General features: G+C 46.7%; 1 protein-coding gene across 2 annotated transcripts in view; it reads right to left on the bottom strand.

The window, feature by feature from the left end:
* Positions 1–21,680, bottom strand: part of SEPTIN9 (septin 9) — a 143,223-nt gene that overhangs the window by 109,135 nt on the left and 12,408 nt on the right. The window contains exons 1-2 of one of the 2 annotated variants that reach the window (XM_074921712.1): positions 18,520–18,672; positions 7,990–8,046 (exon numbers count right to left, since the gene is read on the bottom strand). In XM_074921712.1, coding sequence (XP_074777813.1) covers positions 7,990–8,046; positions 18,520–18,535 — 73 coding nt within the window. In that variant the 5' untranslated portion in view covers positions 18,536–18,672. Of the gene's footprint in view, positions 1–7,989; positions 8,047–18,519; positions 18,673–21,680 lie in introns of those variants that run through there. The other variant, XM_074921710.1, reaches the window with a different exon arrangement.

Here is a 21,680-nt window from a genome sequence, read left to right as displayed (position 1 = left end):
ATATAGTAAGGAGTAAATCGGTGCTCTCTGCCTAAGGTACAATTAGGGGTTTTGGTAAACGCTAGCCACCGCCGGATGCGCCGGCCTCGGAGGCTCAGAGGATGCCTGTGGTGGGCAGCCAGGGCTCGGGAATTTGTCTCTGCCCACGTGATGAGGGACACCAGACTTTGAGGGGAAGAGGGAAAGTTGAGCTGCCACGAGCTGGTCTGCCAACAAGCCCAAGAGCAATTTGCAAACTGACATTTCAGCAACAAAAAGACAAAAAAAAATAGATACCACAGAAAGATGCATGTATTCAACCAAGAGAAATGTGACCACACACAGCTGCTTAGGTGACCAGCACTGCATGAGCTAGCATATACAGACCAGGTCCAGACACACCAGCCCTCCTTCGTCCTTTGGTTCATTTTTCCCCTGTTTCTAAGGGAAAGGGCATCAGACACCGCACCCTCCCCACACACTTCCATAGCTACCCCACTCCTCCAGTGCCCATTGACACTTTGGCTGGAAGTGTGACCTTTCGCTCCCCAGCCCCAGGAGGGCTCCTCCCTGCCTGCTCCCCCAGCTCCTGCGCAGGCACCTTGGGTTAGCCACGTCCCTCACAGGACATGGGCTGGGGCTGACAGAGGTGATAACAAACATATTTCTCTCTCCCAGGGCACTGTGCTCTCCGCTAGAGCTCTGGGGTTTTTTTGACGTCATCCTTCACAATGAGATGAGACAAATGAGATAAAATGATGTGCCACTGTCACTCCCCTTCCCTGCTCTCCCACCTCCTCACTGCTGCAGCTGATGTGTGGTTCTTGTGAAGGGGCGTTAGAAGCTTGCTCCAGAGAGGCCCAGTCCCGAGGCAACAAATGACCTTGTTCAGTGACTGCTGCTCCTGGCCTGGAGGAATTGCATTCTGCACTTTTACATCCCCTTTCCTCGGGAGGACCCTGTGGACCTTGTCAGCACTCATCAACAAACCCCCATCAGATTCCAGTGAGGAATATCATGATCTTAAAACAGTCAGCAGCTAAAGCCTTCAAACGTTACAGAGCATTATATCACTGGCCATTCCTGAACTACAGACTTATATTTCATTGTCTCTGGTTTCCTCACACCAGAGCCCATAGCGCCAGGTGCTATACAAAGAAAGCATCAAGAGATCTACCTACTCTCCTACGTTATCCGGTAGCCTTTTGGGACTAAAAGAAACTACATATAAGACTGGAGATGAATCACAGGTTTTGTAAAGGAACAGGACAACAAACCAGTGCTCAGAGCATCCCTTCAATAGCAAACAGGCCCAGGGCACCTATCACTATTCCTTAATTCATAGCTGTGCACACAAGCGCCTACGCTCCTTCACTCACTGTAAGTAATGCACATCTCTGCTTGAAGCACGTGGGAGCCCCACAGGACTCTCCCAGGCAGAGTGGAGTCCACGTGTCTGTGTTATGCAAGCACAGTCCTCGTGTGTCCATGCAGGAAACCAAGCACCTGAATCGAGAGCAGCCTTTTTGATTTAACTTCTTGTTGCCTGGAGCTGGGATTTCTCCAGAGGAATTGTGGAGCCGTGCTGCTGCAGAAGGGGCTCTCCAGGCTGGCTGGTGACCAAGCTTCACCCTTTGCTACTTCGTCCTCATGATGAGAAAGACCAAGAGGACACATGTCAAATGAGGGCTTGTCACTGGGGAGCCCAAGGGGAGCAAGAGGTGCATGTGCGTGGGGACGCTCTTTGGCACGGAGATCTGTGCAGCTGGTGTGACCAGTGTGGTGCTAAAAACAAAGGGGAATAGAGGCTGCCCAAAGAAATTCATATGACCTCATCTAGGGACACATCCAGAGCAATGAGGCTGCAACCACAATTCTCTGGTTAACCCCTCTGCTGCTCTGTCAAGGTGAAAGGCACAGTCTGTGTTAAAAACATTATACTGCAAAGAGACGTACATCCCCATGGCTTCCAGCTGGACCAGAAATGCCACACTCACAGCCTGAATCCCAGTATGGCGATGGGAAACTACAAAAGGATGGAATAAATGTCAGGATAATCTGGACCAAGGTTTACAGAAGGGGCGCTCCCAAACTCAACTTTCTTCAGATACTGCAGTCACACATAGAGGGCTATGCTACCCACGCCTGAGCTGCAGATGCGTGACAGCTCTGGCAGCATTTCCCTGGGTGTGTGTGTGTGTGTGTGAAAAAAAAACAACAAACAAACAAAAGTCAAAAACCTAATGGTTTTTATAGCACTCTGAATTAGCTTACATAACAGTAATCATGTACACTCGACTAGGGAGCCCCTGGCTTTTGACATTTATTTTGTTTATGTCCACTATTGTGGTTAACCTGCAAGCTCACATCAACCAATTTCTAAAGGTATTCTCTTACAGACTCCAGGTGTAAAGAGGAAAGATGACCCTCAGGGCAAGGTGCTAAATCAAGAGATGGAAACAGCAAGATCTATTGCCGTATCAACTCTTAACACACCGCATGAATTTGGAGCATCCCAAATCAGAGAACCCCGCTGAAAACCTGTTGATCCTGTTGAAGTGATGATGCCAATTTAAGCTATGCCCACAGCTATGTGTGTTCAGCTGTTTCACTCACCCAGCTACACATCTTTCCATTTCAGTGCCCATGGGGAAGGATCCCCAGATTCACAGGCTATGCCAAAGACAGAGCTTTCAGGTTCTCTGCTGCTCTATTTCCCCCAATTATGAAACAGGAACATCAATAAAACTATTAAAGGGAAAATGCAAGGCTCAACCAGGGAAAAGTAAAATAAGACAAGAACTATCTGTACAAGACACGTAAAACGAGAACTATCTTGTTGAAATTTTCATTTAAGACTATATTCTCTCCACTTGTATTAATGCCAGATACCAGCTCCTTCAGGGATCTCCTGGGCGCCCTGGGAAATGTGGCAGTGCAGTGCCATCAGGATCAACAGGATCTGTCATGGTGTAACCCCAGCCGGCAGCTCAGCCCCACACAAGCATTCGCTCACTCCCTCCAGCTGGGATGGGGGGAGAATCAGAAGAATAAAAGTCAGAAAACTCATGAGTGGAGATGAAGACAGTTGAACAAGTAAAGCAAATCTGCACACACAAGCAAAGCAAACCACGGGATTCATCCCCCACTTCCCATGGTCAGGCAGGTGCCCAGCCATCGCCAGGACAGCCGGGCTCCGTCACACGTAACGCTGACTTGGGAAGACAAACGCCATCACTCCAAACATCCCCCCCTTCCTTCTTCTTCCCCCAGGTTTATCTGCTGAGCCTGAGCCATATGGGCTGGGATATCCCTGGGGTCAGTCGGGGTCAGCTGTCCCAGCTGTGTCCCCTCCCAGCTCCTTGTGCCCCCCCAGCCACTCGCGGGTGGGGTGGGGTGAGAGGCAGACAAGGCCTTGGCTCTGTGTAAGCTCTGCTCAGCAGCAACAAAAACATCCCTGGGTTATCAACACTCTTTTCAGCACAAATCCAAAACACAGCCCCACACTAGCTGCTATGAAAAAACCAGCTACTATGAAGAAACTCTATCCAGCCAAAACCAGCACAGGGTCCTCAAGCTTGTGCCCCAAGCAAAAGCTCACAGGCTCACACCATGCCCAGCACCTCTGAGCCATCTCACTTGTCCCACTTGTCCACCTGCTGTGGCTTCTAGTTGTTCTGTCTACCACCATCGGCCTAAAGGGTGGACAAGGTGCTCAAGCTGGTGTAAACACTGAACAGCCTGGCATGGGACTCACTCCGCTTTATACCCAAGAGACAAACTGCCCCAGTGAAGGTTTCATGACATCAGTGAGTACCCCTTTCTAATGCAACCCAGATAGCTGGCCTTGAGCTTCATGCCTCTCTAAATTATGCCCTGTGCTTCCAAAAAGCACCAAGACAAGTTGTGGTTGATCCTCAGCCAACTGCTGATGATGCAGAAGTGGGGCTGCTAGCGCCCTGTCTTTTTTGGATGGAAAAGCTGTGCCTGCCCTGGACTTGCAGCTGGCCCTGGCAGCCAGCCCCTGCTCCGCTCAGGCCAGCTCCACGCAGCCCTGCAGCCAGACAAAGGCTGAAACAGGAAAGATGAGGCACCTGCTCCCCCCCCACCCCTTTGAGACCTCTCATGAACAAAGCACCTGACCCACAAATAACACTGGTCCAGGAGCAGTTCTGCTCAACACACTGGAAGGCATCCTCCTCCCTGTGGTCACCTACACAGAAAAAACATGCTCGTTTAGCTAAATCAGTAAACTCTATCTTTTTCTGGACCCTCCTGCATTACCCCCGCCAGGGAAGTTCCTTCCTCTTAGCAAAATCTGAACTGTAGGCTGGAAACAAATCAAAGTACAAAGCACAGCTGGCTGCCCGAGAGGAATACGATGCCGATTTCTTCCACTCCAAGTGCTCTGGGGCTGTTTTCTGGCCAGCTGGGGAACACATCGCTGCTCTGGATGGCAAATGTCAGCAAATATTTCTCACTTTTGAATTTATCAGGTATAGTCATAGGAAAACGAAGAGGGAGTAACTTCCCTGACATGCCATTCTGAACTCTGCAAAAATACTGCCCTAAGCTACCCACATCAGGCATTTCAGAGGCTGCGATTCTGAACTCTGATGGAGCCTTTTATAAAGGGCTTCTTCCCACTCCTCTCCTCTGCCCCTGTCTAATTGCATGTTGAACAGAGCCTCCAAACCACTCACAGAACTCAACCTTACGCACACGGTCCCACATACTAATCAAAGGGGGACAGTGCCAAGACTCAGATATCTTCCTTGTCCTTCCAGTCCTTGAGCTGAGGTCCTTCCAGCTCCCGTTACCAGGCTGCACCCCAGGATGGTGCTTCCATCCGTGGTGAGCCACAGCCTGAGCAAGCCCATCCCAAGATGCAGGGCGTGAGCACCAACACAACTAGCAACGCTGTGGAAAAGGGAGCCAGCAATGAGCCCGGCTCCATGTGTCTTCCACTGAATGGGCCCTGGCTAGGTTTAGCTCAGAACCTCCAGGGTGCTGGTCATCAGAAGCTGCTTCTACACCAATAACTGTGACATCTCTTCATATAGCCAGAGCCCTGTTAACAAGTGTGTGACAACTGAACACTGTCTTAATCCAGCATCTCCCTCTTCCCAGGGCATTCCTCAGGTATGCAGGATACAAACTCCACTTCTGCAGCCAAAGAAAAAGACTGAGACAAAGCATAGGATTCACATATCCTTAAACGTAGCTACCTAAAGAAATTATGGTCCCTATAATCCTACGGGGATATGGGTTCCTCTAAAAATCTTGTTCTTCCCATTCTTAAGTAAGTGCTCTCAGACACTTTCTGATAGACTCCAGCTCTCAACATTGACCAGCCCAGATGAGTCCCACCTGTCTTAACTGGGACTAAGCAGCAGGCCCGTACAAAACAAAAAACACATCTCCAAAGCCCTGGAATTGCTGCTCACTAAGCAGTGCTGGACGTCAGTGCCATACAGCCACTTTCAAAGGGACAAGAAAAATCGAGAGGAGTCACAGATTAAGGTTTCCAAGAGAGGTCAACATCAGATCTCCAGGTTCACTAAACACCCCAAGGCCATATGGGGGTGTGGATGACTGTAGATCCCAAGAGCTGTGGCTATGGAAATGCATGTCACCTCTTTCTTTGGGGTGGAAAGGAGCCCAGCGCAACCCCCTTCTGCAGTGCTTTACTTGCAACTACTGCTCAGTCATGCCAACCCCAATTTATCTTTTACAGGAATAAAAGCTTCTGGGTGCAAGGCCAGCTGTGCAGAGAGGAAAATCTGGACCCAAAACAAGGGGAAATTGAGCTGCAGTTATACAGAGTCATAAATATTTACTGCAATGTAAACTGGAGCACTCAGCTGCTGATTTGATTTTAACTTGAAAAAAAAAATTAAAATTTAAAAGGTCTCTCACCAAAAAAAGTGGAAAAGTATATAATTAGAGTCTAAAGAAAACAAGCTTGAACAAATGCGCTGTGTCTTTCAATTTAGATTCTCTACACTCCCGTTGCCTTTGGAGCAGTACCAATTCCCCTTTCTGTCCTTGAACATATATATACGAAAACACGCAGTGCCAGGGCTGAGACTGCAACTTTGTTTTTGCACATGCAGAAGATAAACATGCACTTCAGTTCAAAACTACCAGCTCCTGCGCTGGTGGCCGTGTTTTGTAGCATCAGCTTGAAAATGCAGCTTGGTTCTTCTGGACTGAACCATCTCTGGCGGGAAGCTTTAGCACACAGACCAATACCACCACCTCACGCTAAATTATCACTTGATGCATTTTTCCTGCCATTTGACATTAGTTTGGGTGCAGCGGCCAAATCTGACCATATTTACACTCTCTGATACATCCCAACGTTCGGGTTGGAGATGGTGACAGCACATGGCTGTGAAGCTCCAGATACAAAGCAGCAAGTGTCCCAGCAGCAGGACAGGGTCACGGTGTGCCGTGTCACCCTTGTCTGAGCCATAACGTGAATTCCTGTGCCTGTGCTTACCACTAGCGTTTGAGGAGGGCCAGGCAGGCGGTGTCACAGCTCCCAGCGCGGTTAAGCACACGCTTACTGGACATCTGTGACTAAACCTCATTCCAGATGTGCTGATGCCTTGATAGAGCAAAGTGCTGAAGTCACTGATCCAGGAAGGCATCCCGAGGGTGGCTTTCTCTTCCCACCCACACAGAGGGAAAAGCTGAAAACAACTGTTTTGATAAGTACATCTGGGAGCTGAGACAGGATATGGGGGCTGAGAAGATGAAATGAAATAGCAAATCGAGCCCGGAGGGAGCAACTGTGAGCGACAGAAAATCCAAGGGGATGGGAGCAGATGGAAGCCCTGAACCAACCGTGTCCAAATCAGGGTGTTGAGGACATGAGTGGGGTTCTTGGCGGGACAGGCTGATTGCAGCAAGCAACAGAGACAACTGTCAGCATCCCAGAGAAAATGAGGAGGCAATGCCAAGGGAAGGTCACATATCTCAGAAGGCAATGTGAAGGAAGGTTTCCACTGCAGCAAAGCACCTGCTAAGAAAGATGAATGTCTGTGATATACAAGGGACCCCGATTCTGGAGACGGATGCTTCCCACAGGCTTTTGAACTGTGAAGCTGCAACAGGTCCAACGGAGCAGCTAGCACAGCCAGCGAAGGGGCCATTGGAAGGAAAAGCCCAGAAATGGGCTGTCTCAGCTTCCTTTTGAGTGTTTTAGAGGAGAACAGTGAAATTTTCTATTTGCAGGGGATAATTTGGGTCAGATCAATGCAGGTGAGTGCCAGGGATGTGTCTCTGTCCCTAGGCAACCCCAACCTGTGTCACACACGTGTAAGCGGAGCACATGGGCTCGGGTACTCACAAGCACCAAGACTTCTGCTGCTGCTTTCCTGAGGCTGGAAAACACCTTTTTCCAAGAAAGAAACCCTCCCACATACTTCCTTATGAATCAGAAACAGTTTCAGAAACATTAAGCTGCAATTAGGAATGTAAATTTAGTCACAAGCACATATAATCTATAAATCTCCACATCCAATAAAAAAATAATAGCTAAGGAGAGTACGAAAGAGCTGCTAATTACTAGAGCTGTATTTCAACCTCAGGCCATTCTTGCTTTCTATTGCCCTGTGTTAGACCCCTTGAATTGAGATGGGGCTCTCTAATTATTCTCTCTGGATCCATTATTCAGTAAGTAATGAATCTTTTATTTTATACTGCTCTCTCTTTTAATATTTTGGGTTTTTTTAAAAAAAATATATATTCACTGCTCTCTTTTTTTATACATATACTGCTCACTCTCTACAACGTAGAGAGCTCTGCATTTATTAGCAGGCAGCTTTGCCTTTCAAACCATGTCCAGCAGACAGGAGGCAGGCGATGTGATTTCTGAGAGTTACCTCTTGCATTCTCTCAATTCTCTCAATTTTATTTTACTTTTTTTTTTTTTTTTTTTTTTTTTTTTTTTTTTTTTAATTGGATGAGGAAGTTTCAAAGAGAGAAATTCATGAAACTTACTTGGACTCGTCTGGTCACTGAGTCTCCGAAGTCTCCCGCTGGAGGTCCGGCTGATTCCTAAAGCAAAAAGAAGCACTGAATGGGCCAAAGGAGTTCATGTGAATACGGTATGTGGAGCAATCTCCCTGCTATGACTCTACATTTGGTGAGGCACGTTTTCTGTTGGGAATCTACTATGCGCAATCATCTCTGCGATCAAAGGATGATCGAATCACCTGAGGAGAGACCTCCACCTTTCCCTGAAGATGTCAAATGTTATTATTCAAACATATCAAACCCAAAAATGTATTTAGGGTGTCCAGAAACAGAGAGAACTTCTGAAACCATAAAGTGGGACACGCATGTTCACCACTCAGTCCAGGATATTTTATCCTAGAGCCAAGTGTAGCACTTCCAGAGACAGGTTTCCTAGCTGAGAGAGGAAAGCACAGGAATTTAAGGACCAGCATATGCCCTGCACTGGCAGAGCTCTCAGCAAACAGGCTCCTGCAAAGAGACCACTTCCCAGAGGTGCTTGGCCTCTCCAGCCAGCTTGGCTGCCAGGACAGCAGCAGCTCTTGGATTCAACATGGCAGGAAATCAAGGGGTGACTACTTTCTGGCTAGATTGCACCCTGCATCCTGTATGAGAACCTTGTTGTGGAGTTAGACCAGCTGAAACATGGGATGCATTGCATATTCCAGGCAGATGCTAAACCAGAACACAGCGATCCAGATTGTGCTCCATCTTTTTTAACAAAAAAGTATTCATCATACCCTTTGGGGTAGCACATGGTTAATGTAGCACATGCACTGTGCTGGAGAAAGACAGGACATCTTAACCTACCCTGCATCATACATTTGAAAGATAAAACCCAGACACAGCTGTTTCCTCCATTCCCATGCCCACTGCAGAAAGTAATCAGTAACTCCCAGACACCTGCCTGCCTCCCAAACTCCAGGCAAGCCAGCAGGACCTGCTGGCTACAGCAACATTTCTAATCCATCAGCAACTCATTTAATTTCTCTGCCATCACAGCTGCCTATTTGTAAAATGGTGATTGCCACAACACTTGTTTCCCAGGTATGCCAAAAAACTCAGCAAGAACCAGAATTCACCTTAACAAGCCTTTGGTTAAAACCTAGCCATACGCAGAATCCGTACGTTGATTAGTGTCTCAGTTTCTCTTTTCTTAGCGGACACAACAAATGCAGCAAACCACCTCATGTAGGATGCTATACTCTGAAAGTGCCCCAAATGCTGTGATGTCCTGACAGGAGGATTCCCAGAAGGTCTGGCAGATGCTCCTCAGTCTCTGGTGGGTCCTGCTGGAGGAACAACAGCTCCAGGGTGGTGTCCATCATCTCAGACACCAGATGCTGGAGCTGTTGACCTTTCAAACAGAGACATGGAGGCTCCTCAGGTCAATACACACCCCATCTGAGCACACCTATATTTTGAATCAGGATTTCTACCCTGCAAACAAGTAAGAAACTCCTAGATTTTTGGGGTGAGGTTGTTCAGTTGTATTATTTAAACTATCTTCTCACCATCTACCAGATCAGTTGGACAGTAAGCAAAGGGATTAAATCAGCACCAATTTAAGATTCAGAACACTCCTAAACTGTGATTTGTAACATAGCCACAACCTTACAAACCATGTCAGCTGGAAGAGTTCATCATACCAAAAAAAAAAAAAAAAGTAAAAGGCAGGAAAACTTTCATACCAATGAGCCCTGGGATGGAAGGAGGGAAGGGAAAAAGAGCTGCCTGGCAACTCAACATGGAAAAAAGTGTCTCATGCTCAGAACCCTCGGCTTATATATATATATGCATATGTCTGTGCATTTTCTCTCTCCCTTTCCTCTTCTAATATAAAAAGTCTCTGTGCCTACAACGTCACACGGCTGAACCAAAGGGCTGATCCCAGGGAAATGGTGCTGCTGCCCGGCCATGGCGGCACAGGGAGAACCCCCAGCCAGCACCACCTGAAGCCAGCCCCGGCCTCAGCTCTGCCCCCAAAGAGCACCACCAGGCAAAGGGCCAAAAATAGAGCCAGGACTGTCCACCTGCAGGCATGAACACCCAGCCTGTCTTCAAGAGCTTTATCTGCACTGCAACGGGGCAGGCTGCTGCTACACGCATCACTCAGCATGCAGTTTCCATTACTGACAGCGAGAGAAGGGCTGAAGTTTCTATCAGCTTGTGCACTATAACCAGCATTATAAAATTTAAACATACTATTTTTTCTATTAAACCCAGTCCCTGGATTGTTGTTTTTTTCTTAACTATTTTCTCCCCTCTAAATGTCTACTGCTTCTTTGGACACTAGCAAGAATGAAAACACACATTTCCTCTGCTCACTAGAGTTTTAAATAGCACTTCTTCAGACAAGCTGCAAGAACACTCGAGTCCTGGCTCAGCTCCTTGCAGAGAATGAACACCTCTGCTTTGTCTGTGTGCGGGCAAGGTGCGGTGTTGAAATCTGGCTTTTATAATTGCTCAAAAATGAGAGAAAAAGTCCCTTATGGGTGGCATGCTGAAGAACGCAGATATGCAGCCATGCTGAGCTAGTTAAATACATCCTTTTATGTTCAAAGACTTCATTCAGTCTGCGGCAAAGCAGGACGGAAGCAGAGCGAGGAGCTTACAAGCTTGGACAGGATCGCACATAGGAAGTAGGCTTTATTCCCTTTAGCTATGACTCCAGTGGAAAAACACACATAGGACTCGGAGCATCCAATACAGCACAGCCATCAGAGCATCCATACCCTGGCTGAACCTGTACCTTTTATGCAAACATTTCTGAGATTTTGCTTATCTGTTCTGTCTCACAAGCTTTCTCTGGGGATCTCTAATTACTATTCCCACCCTTTTAAAACAGGTAAACCCAGAGGTGGACAAGCTGAATTGATTTGCTCTGTATCGGAGACGGCATTAGAGGGAAGTTCTTCTGACAGCTGTTGCTTCAATCCCTGTTAACAACATTAATAATATATAGTAATGCTGTTAATCCCCTTTCAACAAAAGGGAAAATAAGGCGCAAACAAGAAATTCATAGAGGCTGTCCAACACTGTAGCAGCAAATCTGGAAAGAGGAGGGAGCACTGCAGAGTTCAAGCCAAGCTTGCTATCTGTGATGTCCCACTGCCCCTCTGCTGAGGGAGGATCCAGACACAGTCCTGGAAAGCAGATAAACAGCAGGGAAAGCTGGCAGCCTGGCAAAACAAGAAGAGAAGATCTGTCAAAAACAAAACAACAACAACAACAACAAAAAAAAAAAAAAGAAAAGAAAAAAAAACAAGAAAGCAACAGCTAAAAATATGCTGCTCTGAACACACTGCCAGGAAGCCAGCAGTGTGGGCAGGACCAGAGAGCATCGGCGTGCTGAGCGTGTTCTGGGGTTACCTCTATTTATAGCGTGGAAGCAGCAGGCTGAGCCCCGAGTTTGGGCCATGGGGCTGTGAAATGAAAATCGAAGGTTTCCACCCCAGACACAGTGTCTATGAGTCTTCCCTCTTAATGGAGTTCAAATGCCCTCAAGCCATGCTATAAATTCATTGTAGTGCACTGGACTAGGAAATATAATGAAATATGCTTTATTTAGCTGAAATTAGGAATGCTTCCCCACATCCCTGACAGAATGACTTCAAAATGGAAGAGTCCAACAGTTAAAAATCAGTCAATCCAAGAACAGTTCATTCAACCCAGCGGATATGCCGCAGCAGTACAAAGTTATAACATTTGCAGAGCTTAACCTCACCTTGGCTCACTGACTGAGCAGTATTTTTTCACTTTTTATAATCAGCAACTAATTCCCTCCAGATCCACAGGCTGGAACCATATGGCACAGCAGAAAGGCAGCAGCACCGAAGGACACCGGGCTTCACTGGGGTCTCCTTCACAACTGCTGAAGCCAAGAATCACTCCAACTGGGTTGTGTCAGCACAAGTGATATCCCAGCCAGGCTCACATTTAAATCACTCCCTCCAGAAACTACTGGGCCAAATGTTCTACTATTTCATCCTTCTTGCAGCTGCTGATATAACACACCATAGATGTAAAGCATTCCAGTATTGAAACGGAAGCATCTTATAGATACTCGCCCTGATGCAGTTATGGTGCAGGGCAGCACCAAGACTGAATCCAGCCTGTCTGGAGAAACTGTCCTTGCTACAGTGTGACTTTTCTAGCCAACTCTGCTGAATCTGGACCTAGAGGTAACAAGGGAACAGCCAGAGATGTTCACCTCCAATACAGTCAACATGTACATTCTCCAAAACACCTCAGAGTTTTTGCATGATACACCCCCAACTTTATATGGATGGATATAATAGTAATGAGACAGGCCACTTGAGATTTATTTTCTCCTCACGGTAAGTGATCCACACCACTGCACTCATACGATGTAAAAATCAAAAGAAAAAATGAGCAATTTCCATTTTCAATAGAAACCACAGAGTGAAGACAAACAATGGAGGATGTAACCCAGGAACTTACTCTCTCTACACAGTCCAGTAAAAACAAAAAACAAACAAACAAAAGAACCCAAACCAAACAAAGGTCATGTAGGAAAGGGACAGGCCAAAACTAGCAGGAGACATCCCACACTGTGCTGCAGTCAGCAAAGCGGCACCAGCTCATCTGAGCAGCCAGCGTGACCCTTGCTTCTGTTAAATGTATTTACCAGTGGGTCTGAGATCAGATAATTCAGCTTCCTTCTTCACCCAGCACAAATGCAGCAGGGTGTCCAGACAGCACTGGAGATGTCTCCATCCAAGGCCAGATTCCTCCTACAGACATTTCCACACTCCTGGCTCCCCAGAGCTCTCTCCTGGGGCATACAGGTCTGGGCCCAGTCAGGGACCCATCCCTAGACTTGACCAACTTTGGCAGTGGGATGGTGGGAGCCCCCTCAGCAGAACAACAATTCGGAGGTGTCTACAGCACCTACACAACACCAGTAGTTTTTAAAAGGCCGACATTTAGAGTTGGCTCCCTCCAGGGCAGGATCTGCACCAGCCTGTGTACTGCAGAGGCGCCCAGCCCCACCTCTCTAATCCATCCTGCCCTTTGTTGTCTCCTGAAGCCACCCTGCTGTCAGCTAGGGAGGATGTAAGATGACAGCAAGGTCGTCACTTTGCCCTGCAGCAGATGCAGAGCTGGCACAGGTACCAGTGCAGACTGATGGTTTCTTTGCTCCCTTTTATGATGTGCATATCCATCACAACACTCTTAGGACCATACAGGGTGTGAAATCTATCTCATTTTACCTACTTCACAGGCACTATACAGGCAGTAGGCAAGAGAACTGCCTTCACTGGCAACTGCATTTCATCCTGCTTCACATAAGCAAGCTCTAAAAGCTCCTTATCTAAAGTGGCTGGAGAAGACTTCACCAGTAAGGAGGCTTGGAGCTGTTAACAGGATCATACATGCTTTGATCCACACTGCACAACCACCAACTCAGTGGCTTCTCCAACATACCAGACCAGCTGCTGAAGATTGAGCTGCAGTTTTAAGGATGACATAGGACATCACCTTCAGAGGTAGAGCCCTGCACATGGATCTGTGGGTGGCACTGGAGACAGCTGGGTACAGAGGGGCTCTGGGGGAGCTGTGGACTGTAAGGGAGAGACATCTGTTTGCAGAGTAGCAAAGGAAGAAGAATCTCTGTTGCTTCAAGCCCAAGTCCAATGAACCACACAATTACAGCTTCGCTTCCATTAACTTGAAATCCACTTGCAACATTAACCTCAAAAGGAGTATGTTAAAAAAAAAAAAAAAGGAAAAAATCCATGTTCGTTTCCAGCACTAATCAGAAACATGCCCCAAAGAATAAAAGACACTTTTCCAGAATCTGTGTAATAGAGACTCTGTACAAAGAAGCTGAGCACAGCTAGAAAAAAAACCTTCAACTCATGTACATGGTTTCATTCTGGATCAAATATCTCTGACACCAAACTGAGCTTTCATTGGGATGGAGGGATGCTGATGGAATGGAGGGATGCTGTTCCCAAGAGGCACTGATTACAGACTCAACAGCAGACTGCTACGTTCTCCAACACAGCTACCACCACATGGGTGCACCAACAAGCTGTATGTGTCTAGGTCAATACCCTAGTGTGGGCCATATAGCCTAAAACCACCACCACCCATTCACTTATGTGGGGGCTGGCTATCATCAGGCTGGGGCCAGACAACACTGGTAATCAGCACAGCTTTATTAACACAAGTGGAGCCATAAATTCACACATCGAAAGAACCCAGCCCGAGGCTGGATTGCAGATAACCCTCAAGGAAACCACAGCGAAATTGGCATTAGCAAGATGCATATATTCCTACCACATTGTTATACTTCTGGCAGGTGCCAAACATTCTAACCCTAAAAAAAAACACTCCAAAAGCTTGTGCTAATGATAAGAGGCAGCAAGAATCAAGCCTCAATTTTTCCAGTGTTAGGAAAGCTTACTCCAAGCCCAGCAGTGGCCTGTCCAGAGCTCCTGGACACATCAAAGGGCTAAGTTAGGTAGAGGGACCGGTCTTGCATGTGGTGGTAGAAGATGACAGGGGACCCAGCACTTTAACCTTGGCTCGAGTTCAGGCTTTGATTCAAAATTTTAACTCAAACTGCAGTAATTCTCAGGAAATCAGTTGATGCATCCATAGAGATCAAGACCAGAAAATTGCCTCGACTGACCTGCAAAACCCACACCACACATTTTTATCCAGTCATCATGATTTCAAGCTCATGCTTGAATTAAGTCTTGGCTTTTCAGTGACATTCAATCTCAATGTCAAAATTAAAATGTCAGAGTTACCCCTAGTGCTTTGGCAAGTTGCTCAACAGTTAAAATGGCCTTCAAACAGCACAGAGACTCTTCCCCACGCGTTCATTCTGAGGTGAGCAAACTCAGTCCTCAGATATTCACTTGACAGACCTAACAAGATCATTTCACCGCTCTTTGTGATCATCTGTTCTTTACTGCCCACAAATTCCTCACAGCTGATAGTCATTCAGAGATATGCTGGACAATCATGAAAGCACACAAAAAAAATTAGCACAAGCAGTTTTTCATATGAAAAAGTATGTTAGTCATCATCTGTGATCCTTCTGGTTAGTGTGTTTCAGTAATCCGGGCGGGCAGCAGAAGGGATGCCACGTCACCACACTGACACATCAGATGACTTGTACAAATGCGTATTTATAATGAAAGTATCCACACAAATTGGAAGAGACTGGAAAAACGGGTCTTTTGTATGTATTGTCAGTTTTGCTGGTTTATGCAATTCTTTTACTTAGCAGCAGGAGGGAAGGGAAGAGGATTTATAAAGGAACAAAAAACTGTTTTTGTGAAGCTATACTGCCTGGGAACAGACCTGGTAACTACTGTCAAGTATAAAATCACTTCCAGTTCATTGTTGAAGTTATCCAGATTTCCAAAGAGATCTTGTCCCCTAAATTTATCCTGTCTTCACCACGCTCCTCATTTGCTCACACTCCTTAGCTTCTGAAATCCAAGAGAGAGAAGCAGGACCCAAGAACTACAACAAACACTGTTCTTGTGACATTGTTGCTAAATGAGGGGGTTTTGCAAGAAAATGTCACAGAACTAGCAAAGCCATTTGCGATAGCAGCATGAATCTGGTCCCATTTGTTTCTCCAGAACCCATAGCATCCTGGCAGAGATGGGAAGGACGGAAGACATCTGAACTCATCCAAGCTGCAGCCTTGCTCAGAGAAGGAAATAATCAAATTCTTACATTAATCAGCTGCCACAAGAGCTTCATCAAGCTAGAAATGTGTTAGTTAATGATTAACATTAATAGCACAAGAGTCCCCAGGAGCCTGAATAGACAAGGAATATGGCTTAGCACACAGAGCACTATGCAAACAAAGAACAAAACAAATGATCACTGCTCATCCTTTGCTTTCCGAAAAACCCTAAACATTTACTGCATCCAGATGCATGAGTGCACCTAACTTTCTCAGGTTCACCCGGCAATGGCCATGGATTAGTTGGAGAAAACCATTGTCAGATTTGAAGGAGGGGAAAGGAATTTTAAAACTGCAATGTGGTATTTCCATATGGATCAAATACTCCCAAGCTAGCCCGCGGCTCTCCCCCCCACTCCCTGCAGGCCCGTAACGCTCTGGCTCTGACCACACAGAACTCCTGGTGCAAACTTCCCAGCCCAGCATCTGGCTCTCTGCTGCAGTCTGAGAATACACACAACTTTAGCACACTAAGCAGCAATGTTACTTCAGATTAAAAGAAATAAAATAAACCTTATTTAGATTTTAAATCAATTTCTTGCTGCCTTTCTTGTAACCTCAGTGTAATCCAAATTTTATTTTTCAGCCACAGCATTTGTTCAGTGACTGCTCACTGCTTCCCTGCTCTTGTTTCAGACACACAAAACTCCCAACCTTGAGTTTCAGAGGGTCCCCCCACAACAAACATTGCTGGATTTATCATCGGGGCCCTGCAAGCCTGGGGCTGCCATCAGGATGTAATACAGACCCCTTCTGTTTGCCAGGCTCTGAAAGGCAAATGTTGATTTTTCCCAGAGAGGGATGGGGGTGTATAAAGGGAGAAAAGCTGAGAACAAAGAGGCAGCAGCTCGCTAGCCAAAGGGCTGCAGACAACAAAGGGCAGAGGTTAAGGGTTCTCCTGAGCCTGCGTGACCCAAGAAGATGACCCACCAGGCTCTTGGCTGAGGCGTGCCAGTGCCTGTAGCTAAAAGGACACCCAGGGCAGACCTGGCTGCATTGGCCTTCCCAACCTTAGTGAGCAACTCCTCAGGCACAGCTGGAGGAGACAAGGGGCAGCCTTTGGTTTTGAGATCAGTGACTGACTCTGAAGACACTGCAAAGGGAATAATTCAGCCAGGGATTTACTTAGATGCTAAGATAGAAGTCCAAGTCTCAGTGCAGACTTGTGACAAAGTGCCCTTTTCCTCCATGCAGTACGAGAGATGCTCCACCGCAGCCATGTAACATCCAAAGGAACCAGCGACAGGTAAAGCAGCAGCCAAGGGACCATGGTCACTAAATCCCTTTCCCTCCCTAACCAGAAACTCAGACAATTACACAAGGCCAAGATTCACAAACTGTCTGGCCACTTGATTGAGAACAGGTAATCTTGGAAAAGCGTTGAGGCCAAACAGCCAATGGTCACTTTTCTCTCTGTGTCGAACATCCACACAAATACTCTCTGGGCTACAAATGTTACTGGAGCCCTTTCACCCAAGCGTCCCTAGGGTAGCAGCAGCCTGAACACACACACACTTTACAGTCATGTGTCACACAACAATGAATCTGGATCGCTTTGGTAGGAGCCTGGGGATACTCTGATGTTACACAGAATTGCCTGAAAATCAGAAAGCCCAAGATCCAAGCTGTGCTTCAGAAACCAGCTCCCTGGGTAGCCCTACTCAAGACATTTAAGCTCGCAATTGCAGCTGTTCCCTTGGGACATCAGACATCCACATTCTAACATTTATCTCTAACCCCAGCTCCAGACACATCTTGATTCTCTTCTCATTTCAGGCTAACCTGCCCCTGGAAGATTCTGAGGTGGGTGGCCAGGGAGGACCAGCTCCACTTCCAGGGCAAAGGTGTTTGCAGACAGTCAGGAAGCACTCACCTGCCATCACAACTCTACCACAACCCACTGCACATAAATTTCCTCCTCCACCTGTGAAATGAGGTGTCAAACACTTTCTCTGCTTATAGAAGCAGAAGGAATATATTATTTAATGGTTTTACATTTTAGCTGTGTTGTAAAAAATGCATCTATAGATTATTGAAATAATGTCTGTTGTCCTTAAACATCAGGGAAGAAGGGAAGTTACAATTTGGACTTCAATAAAGTCCTGGACCCAGACAACTGAGGGCTTGCTCCTATGAAGTCTGCCCCAAAAGTAGCCAAGGCAATCCAGTTTCATAAGCCAGTAACATTCTTCGAATGTTTTTCCTTGTATCTTACAATTATATTTAATAGCAACTGAGCAGGGAAATTGGAATAGAACTTCAGACAATTTTTAGGACATATTTGAGAGTCTAATGTTGCAAATCAGCCTGCTCTAGAGTTTGCGTAAGTGCCTTTACAAACTGTAGTATAATTCCATCTCTGTCTTCAGAGATGCTGCATTTAGAGTTCTCTCTACTACCTCCAAGTCAGATGCCCACAAAAAAGACTGACCACTGTCCCAAAGTCAGCTACACAATCAGCTTAAGGATGTATCTGAGTGGTCTGCAGTCAATGCTGAGATTAATTTTCCTGTGAGCTCGCCCTCTCCCTCATATGAAGCATTTAGAGGCATTTAATGGAGGACAAGGTTCTCAGAAATACCCACTGCCCATGCTGAGCCCCAGAATATGTCTGTTGTGTCCTGATACACATCAGAGGAGTAAGGTACCCAGCACAAAAGAACAAAATGAATTTAAAAACAAGATGTAGAATTAATACCTAAGTGCCAATAAATTATCAGCTTATCCTTTTAAATCTTTGTAAGGGACAAAACAATTCAAGGCTTGACACCTACCTTTTTGCCAAGCCATGCTCTCCAACAGTCAGCTCTACAGAGGGACAGCAGGAAAATTAAGAATAAATTCATTTAAATAAACCCCAGCTGTAGGAACCACCTCTACTTGATACTACTCCATGATCACACACTCTTCTCCCCAGGTACCAAGCAGTCTCAATGCAACTCAACCTTCTAATGGGTTTCTGCAGCTGCCAGCAAGGGAAAGGTGAAGCACCTGGCACCACCAAACAGCTCATCCCTGGCAAAAGGCAGAGTGAAATCACTCCTGGCACAGGTGAAAACCATTTCAAGTCACGGAGCACTGCCTGCAGCCTCTAAGGAAGCTTTTCTCTCTTAAAAGAGGGCTCACACAAGGAGACACAGAGCCTATTCTGTAGGAGTGGCTGAAAGGCAGCATTGTACGTGGAACATGGCACGCTCGGTGTAACAGGGCCAGGCAGCAGAGGTCAGGGCCCAACCCAGAACCCCTCCCTCGAGTCACTCACCCCAACAATACAAACGTTCAGCCTCCACTATGAAAATCCTCACAATAAAAAAGACAATTTCTGTATTCCTGTAACAAATACACACACATGCACAGGACTGAGATCTGCTTTGTGCTGGCATGGATTCTCCCTGGGAAGCTTAGCTGCAACTACTGAGTAACCCAAGCCTCCGTGCACCAACCCCGGCACCCCTGAGACCTTGTGCTGTGCTAAAGCAGCAGCACGAGAGAGGATTCCCAACATGGCGAAGCTTAGGGACTTGCACCTTGTGCCATAAGTAAGGAACCACACTATGTGCGACCTGCCATGGTGCACGCACAGGCCACTGCCAGCCAAACCTGAAAGGCTTTTCTCTGTCTGGAGGCTTGGGTCACTTCTGATGACCTCTACACCACTGTCAAGACTTTATTACACAAGTTGACCTTTCGCAAATGGCATCTTTTGCAGTCAGAGGTCTCCAACACCTCTTGTCTAGAGGGATCCATGGTGCTGCCATGTCCTTCTAGCCCAAACCTGCCCCGATCCTTTGTAACCCTTGCAGAAGCATTGCCCAAGCAGGAACCTCCCTCCCCTGTCCAGAGCTGTGGGATCGACAAGAGGCCAAGGGAGGATGCTCTGGGGGGTGTCAAAATTCCAGCCTTATCTCCAGAGGCTGAGATCACTGGTAGAAAATGTTTCTGTGTTGTCTCAGCAAGCTTCCTGCTGGCACTCCTCTTCCTCTCCACGAAAGCACCTCTTTGTGGAGCAGTTTTGGAGCCAGAGAAGAATGTTCACTGGTACAGACTAAATGTATTTACCATTTTGGAGACATTGAATCTCTACCGGTCCCTATCCTTAGCATGACCCAGCTGTTCCCAACCAGCTGTGTCCTCAGCAGGCCAGGGAGAACAGCCCCAGCTGCACAGTGGGATGCTAGCCTTTCTTTAACTGCTGGTACACCAAGCAGTCACTCGCTGCACTGCTGCAAGCTGGTGGCCATGTGCTTTTTAGTATCTGTGAAGGAAGGATGCCCACTACTTGGGATCATAACCATCCAAAGCCCTGGGTTTGACTTCTTGCTCTGCCACAGATACCTGGGAGCCTCAGCAGCACTGGCCTGAGCATTTGCACATTAAACATCTGCCCAGGAGCCCCAGACACCCTCCATAGTCAGAGGAGACAGGCTCTGCAGCTGGTGAGTCACTCCCATCCTGAGATGAAGGTAGAAGATAGTGATTCATCTGACAGCCCCTGGATTGAGAGCTGCAGGGACCAGCTCTGATGCTTTTAGATGGCTCAATTTAGGCAAAATTAAATTTCACCTTGTTTTTTCCCAGGCCTCAGTCCCCTGTAATACAGGATATTAGCTCTCTCCTCATTTTAAGATCAATGTCTGTAAGACTGAAGACACTTACAGGAATAGGAAGCACTTTGGTTATCTGCACAGTCATTAGACAAGGAGCAGGAGTCAGGATATCTGATTATGCCCCAACCTGGCCACACAAACTGAAGCAGCTTGTTTCTCTGCAGCTCAGTTTCCTCAGCAATAAAGCGGCATAAGCATATGTCTTTCACAGAGAATTTCCCATGGACACTTGGGAAGGCTTTGGGAGCACAGGAGAAAAGGCCACATTTATTCACAAAGCACATCACTCGGAGGAGCCTGAAGTCCCTCTCTAGGGTTCTTCCCTGGAGATACAAGCACAGAGCGAGGTCACTGCCAGGTAGACCCATGCTCCAGGAGAAGTGAGAAACAGTCGTGTCCCTCTCCAGAGGGAACTGTCACCCCTTGTGCCCTCAGTTTCCTGTGTGTGAAGAAATCACTGATCTCCAGGGTTTTTGGACATCTGTCACCATTGACTTATTCCATAAGAAAGTGAAATTTAAAAAAAAACCCACAGCTGAAACTGTTTAATCTTGAAAAGATTATGATTAGATGATTTGAAAAGCAGAGGAGGCTGTTAAATCCCCAAAGCAGAGATCTCTACTTGGTTTATAGTCTTATTTTGCTCATAATCTACAGACAACTGGGCTTGGATGCTTCCAGGGTGTTCCGAGGGACTACTCCAAAGCAGTTTTTAATACAAAGCCTGATCTCCCAGCTGTGTTTTGACCTAAGGATTCATCATTCATTAAATGAAAATAGAAAATAGAGAGGTTATAAAAGATGAAGATGATCCCAAGTGGGGATGAAGTGCTAGTATATTGGAGAATATCAGAATTCAAATTAATCCTGATACAATGGAAATAGACAACAAACAAAAAACCCAAGTACGATGCAATGTGAGTCAGCAAGGACCAGTGCAAAGGTCTAATCTACACACTAGACTCTCTCAAATGAGTGGCTGCAGGAGGTTCCTATGAAAGATTCATATCCTACATGGGCTGAATCGCCAGATTTTATCAACTACAGAAATAGCTCAGGGTGACAAGTACTCCAGGCAGGTGCCTGCAGGAAGGTGGGATGGAGCTGACTGCAAATGGAGGTGTGGAGGGCAGACTGTCAGCGCTGTGTGAGAGCCAGCAGCATCCAGACTCAGCCCCAGGGTAAGTTCACCTCCTAGAAGATGAGAATTCGAGCTGTTCCCTTTGCAAGCCTCTAATGCTGTGCACTGGATCTTCAATGTGAAAAGCCATCAGGTGCCAGGTAGAGCAGCCCTGGTTCAAGAGTTTGTTTGCACTTAACCAGCTTGT

This window comes from Athene noctua, chromosome 18 (genome assembly GCF_965140245.1).
Source record: "Athene noctua chromosome 18, bAthNoc1.hap1.1, whole genome shotgun sequence".
NCBI lineage: Eukaryota > Metazoa > Chordata > Aves > Strigiformes > Strigidae > Athene > Athene noctua.
The sequence above is the reverse complement of the archived record's forward strand: the minus strand, read 5'-3'. Positions and strand labels throughout refer to the sequence as shown.